Here is a 5,336-nt window from a genome sequence, read left to right on the forward strand (position 1 = left end):
ATCTTTTCTTGGGCTACTTTCCTTCTGTTTGTTTTGTTGTATTCCAATGGGTTGGTTTTGTTTTATCTTATTATATTTTACTATTATTCCTTGGAAGCCTATTTGTTTTCTAATGAGAGACAGAAACAGGGTGAATCAGAATGGGAGGGGAGATGGTTAGGAACTGGGAGGAGTAGAGGGAAACTAATCAGAATGTATTATATGAGAAAAATGTCTATTTTCAATAAAAGGCTAAGAGTAATTAAAATTCAAGAACAACAGAAAAACTGCTCTGGAATCTATTAGTAGACCAGTTGCTTCTATAACCAAAAAGCTAAGATGGTCATCAGGTAATATTTGTAGCCTATAGGAAAGATTCCCCATGTTTCTGTAATCCACTTTCCAGATGCTTCCATCAATTTATTTAAGAAATATCTTGTCTTACGGCTTTCTTTGATCTGTTACTAAAAAAAAAAAAAAAACTTCATAAGACTGTTTTCAATAGACATATGGAACTACAAGTAATATAAATTTGGGCCTGTTTCTAGACCCCAGCTACTAAAATTTGGCTCTAGAATAAATATCTTTAATTTCCTTTGACAACCAAGCTGTGTTATTTTTGCATTGATACTATTGAACAAATGATCTAATTATGCTGACAACTAATTCTAAATTATTACAAATCTAGAAGAGAAACAACACCTTATTCCTTTGCATGCTTCATATGTCTCATCACAGTACCCTTCAATATTTATTTTCTTTATTCACATCACAGGCTTCATTGTGTGGATGCTTCCTTCTAGAAAACTGTTTTAACATTCAGATCAACTTAGATTTCTTAGGGACTTTCCATGACAACATTCATCACATTATAGATTAACTTCATGCTCTCTGCTTATCTCTATTTTTAACCATGCAAAATATTAAACTGCAAATAAAATGCTTAGCAATTAATTATGCACATAGAACTAATTTATAATTTCTAACAGCATTTACTTTTACAGTAATTTAGTAAATAAACCTATCACAAGAAGAGAGATTTCTGAGCAAAGATAGAATTACACATTATTAATTGAAGAAGCATTTTGCTCCTAGTGATTCAAAAGATGGACTCTGAAAGATGAGCATAGAACAATCAGAGTACTCATTATGATCTAAGTTTTGGAGAGAAATAGCATAGGCCATCATGGATACTTGTCCCAACAGCATGCTATTGATGCCTAAATCTTAATTCACTGTTTTGAGAATGACAAAATCTTTGAAGCACCTGCTTGAAAGCATCCTTCACCTGTTGGTTCCTTAGGGTGTAAATGAAAGGGTTAAGCAAAGGGGCCACAGAGGTGTTGAGCACAGCTACACCTTTATTTAAGGTTACCCTCTCCTTGGCTGATGTTTTCATGTACATGAAGATACAACTCCCATAAGTAATGGAGACAACAACCATGTGTGAGGAGCAGGTAGAAAAGGCCTTTCTCCTCTGTTGAGCTGAAGGGAACTTTAGGATGGTTTTGATGATGAGTGTGTAGGAGAGAATCACTAAGATCAAGGTGATGATAAGTGTCATTATAGCTATGACAAAAGCCATCCATTCTATGAAACGTGTGTCTGTGCAAGACAGCTGCAGGACAGGAGAAGTGTCACACAGGAAGTGGTCTATCAGTTTGGAAGCACAGAAGTCCAATTTGAGTCCCAACATTAAAGGAGGAAAGATAGATAAAAATCCAGTCACCCAGGAGCTGATAACCAGTATGTGGCACACTTTGCTATTCATGATGATGGGGTAGTGCAGTGGTTTGCAGATGGCTACATAGCGGTCATAGGACATGGCAGCCAGGAGGTAGAACTCTGTGATTAGTAATAGAAAGAAGAAGAATAATTGAGTTAAACAAGCTCCATAGGAAATTGTTTTGTCTCCAGTGAGAATGCTCATCAAGAACCGTGGAATACAAGAAGATGTGAATGCCATTTCCAAGAAGGAGAAATTCCGGAGAAAGAAGTACATTGGAGTCTTGAGGCGAAGATCCAGGAGAGTGAGGAAGATAATTATTAAGTTCCCTATCAGACTCAAGATGTAATTGAAAAACATAAACAGGAAAATCAGAATTTGTAACTGAGGGTCATTTGTCAAACCCAGCAAAATGAACACAATCTCTACTGACTGGTTCTTCATTCCTTCTTTATTCTAACATGTCTATAAAAAAAAAACTTTAGAAAAAGTACATGTGTTAAAAATTGTCCCCTTTTCATCATAGAAAATTTCTTACTCAGAAGTTTAACCAATGTCAATATGTTTTTAAAAATTGTCTTAGAGTTTGTCCTTCATATCATTAGTAAGTTTAAAGAACAATTATTTATTTCCATTCTTGTTAAGATTTGAGTATAACTGTGTATTTACAGATGGAATGTTCATCATCTGGAATATAAGTTTTCAGTTTCATTAATATTAACATTTTTATTTCGATAGAGTATTCAATTGCTTGATATTTAAAATTTGGGGGTTTTATTAGATATTTCTGCATATTCCCAGTAGTCATAGAACGTAATTTAGGAATGCACACATATAAAATTTCTAAGAAAAACAAACAATAAAGAATTTAAATAAATGGCAACGTAGATTGAGATTATTGTATGATCAGTATGATGATGATCTGAGTTAGGTGCTTAGAAAATAATTGGAAAACATGAAAAATATACAAGTTTCAAACTGAATCAACAATTCAACCTGCTAACATAAGCTCTGTTTTGTTGTTTTTTGTTTGGTCCTGTTTCTTTTGTTTGTTTTGCTTTAGTGTGATTTCCAGTCATATCTTCAGAGTCAGGACAAGTGAGAGAGGGGAAAGATATTTATAGAAAAAGTAATGACTAACATCTCACCCACAAATATAAATCTAGTATTTCAAGTAGATATATAAGGCTCATATATTTTTTAGAAAGACTGTTATAACAAATACTTCATATTTCTACCTACAGAGTCAATCTGGGCTCATAAAGGCTCACAGAGAAAGGCCACCAGGGGGCTTGCATGGGATTAACATTGACCCTTTGCACATATGTTACAGTTATACCACTTGGTCTCTTTGTGGAGCTTATAGCAGTGGGAGCATGGGTTGTCTCTGTTGCCTGCTTTTGGGCCCTTTCCGTCTGATTGGGTTGCCTTGTCCAGCCTTAATAAAAAAGAAGGGGCCTACTCTTACTGTATCTTGATATGCCATGGCTGGTTGATATCCATGGGAGGCCTGGCCTTTCTGAAGAGAAGTGCAGGAGGAAGGAATGGAGGTGGGGAAAGGAGAGGTAGCAGAGAGGGATTGGGAAAAGAGGAGGTAAGGGGAACCAAAGGTGGGATGAAAAAGAAAAAAAACAAACAAAAATCCACCAAGCAACCAACCAATCAACAAAACCCCCGGATTAGTTTATGTTTCTAAACTATCTTAAGTATTAATCTATAATTTATAGTTCTATAAGTATTACAATTTTCAAGTGAATAATTATAATAATATGCTTAAAATTTGAAAATTCACATATTTTTTCCCAGTTGCATAGGAACTAAGATAGCATGTAATTTTCTCTTATTTAATTTGTAAGGAAGAATCAAATGGCACACAAATAATAGCATATATTGGGAATTTAATATGTATCTTTGTCCATGTCAGTATCTAGAATTGATTTATTGGGTCAATTTTAATCACTCTAGCAAAGCTGAAACTTACTGATTTGTAGTGAGTTTTTATGACTAATAATATTGTCTTCCCAATATTTCCACGTGACAAATGGGTCAATTCAGCTGCATTTCTTATAAGACTTGCAAACGGTGCACTTTTGGTCATTTCAGACATTACTTCCTTTCTAATACAATTTCCTTAGGAAAAGTTTGGTGATGCTTCCAATGAGAGCAACATAACATTTTTTGCATATTCCCATGGTTTTAAAATAGATGGTATCTACTAGTATTAGATGTATAGCAAACTATTATATAAATGGGGAAATATATTTTTACAGCACATTAAAGAAAACACAAGTCAAGAGAAAGATAAATGTCATGAAATCATAAAATGATTATTTTTCCTTTTTGTGTGATGGAATTCAAGGAAAAAGAGTAAACATATGAAAGATCATTTATGAAGGTAAGCATATGATATGAACAAAGCTTATTTTCTAGTGTACATACAATGGCATGGATGTGTTTTTCAAGTGAGCATGATCAGAAGAAAATATCCCTCCCAAAAAAAAAAATCTAGCAACTTTTAGCCCACAGTATGTGATAGGAACAAAGACAAAGCAAATATTTGATAGTGTACATTTTACTATTAGAATAGTCACCCAGCAATAATCTTTTGCTTATAAAGACACTCACTAGTACACAAACTATCTATCTATCTATCTATCTATCTATCTATCTATCTATCTATCCATCTTATGCTACCAAGTAAGATCAAAACAAAAAAAAAATATTCTGGTTTGCATAAGATAACTAACTAACTAGGAAATTCTGATTTCAGAAGACTTAGTTTTAAAATTATTCTCTTATAAATTATTTTCTAAAAAAGGCTCTATTTTTGAAAGCTTTTATGTAAGATTTTATCCACATTTTAATTAGAATTTACTTTACAGAACTTTTTTTTATAAAGTTTTAGGGCTTTACCATGTCATTTTTTTCATAATGAAAGAATTTAAGCCATTTAAAGTAGAAAATGTATAATCATGAATTCTTATCTGATGGTAAAATAAAGTCATTTGTAACCTGTGAAGTATATGTTATTCTTTAGAAAACAGTACAAATACAAAATAAAAATATAAAGAATCAGAAGTTATTCAGAGATAGATGTCCTCCCCTTTGTCATTTACAGCAATTTATAGAAGGAGCTTTGTGAACATTTGTACTGATAAATGGTTTCTAAAGGAATTGAAGACTTGAGACAGGGCACTCTAGCCAACTGACGCAGCCTGAGATAAATCTAATATACCAAACCAAATTTAGTTTGAAAAACATTCAGCATCTTGGTATTCATTCGACCATAAAACATTGTAAAAAGCAATGTCATGGACTCAAAGGTTCTTCAAGACATATAGATAGTTGTATAACCATATAATGTATAATGGTTTCATTTATAAAATCTGTGCAATTGACAACATTGACATAAATGTCTAATTATATAATTCTTTAGAATTTCCTCACTTGAAATTACTGACTTGTTCTGCTTCAACAATTATATATACCATACATTTTCACAGTATACTGTAAAGGATAAAAACACAAATCACATTATGAGATTATATGACTCACAGGCCAAGAAATACAATTTCTTGAGTTTTATTGGATATTAAGAATATTATGCCGGGCGGTGGTGGCGCACGCCTTT

General features: G+C 33.0%; 1 protein-coding gene across 1 annotated transcript; it reads right to left on the reverse strand.

Annotated features, from left to right (window-relative positions):
• Positions 1-1,189: 1,189 nt before the first annotated feature.
• LOC116075792 (olfactory receptor 6C6-like) lies at positions 1,190-2,149 on the reverse strand. Its single transcript, XM_031349170.1, has one exon. The coding sequence runs from the start codon at positions 2,147-2,149 to the stop codon at positions 1,190-1,192; it is 960 nt and encodes a 319-aa protein (XP_031205030.1).
• Positions 2,150-5,336: the final 3,187 nt, after the last annotated feature.

The sequence above is a fragment of the Mastomys coucha genome, unplaced genomic scaffold, assembly GCF_008632895.1.
Source record: "Mastomys coucha isolate ucsf_1 unplaced genomic scaffold, UCSF_Mcou_1 pScaffold4, whole genome shotgun sequence".
NCBI lineage: Eukaryota > Metazoa > Chordata > Mammalia > Rodentia > Muridae > Mastomys > Mastomys coucha.

Coding starts and splice junctions, on each gene's coding strand:
- LOC116075792 (XM_031349170.1), bottom strand. CDS start 2,149: ATGAAGAACCAGTCAGTAGAGATTGTGTTCATTTTGCTGGGTTTGACA.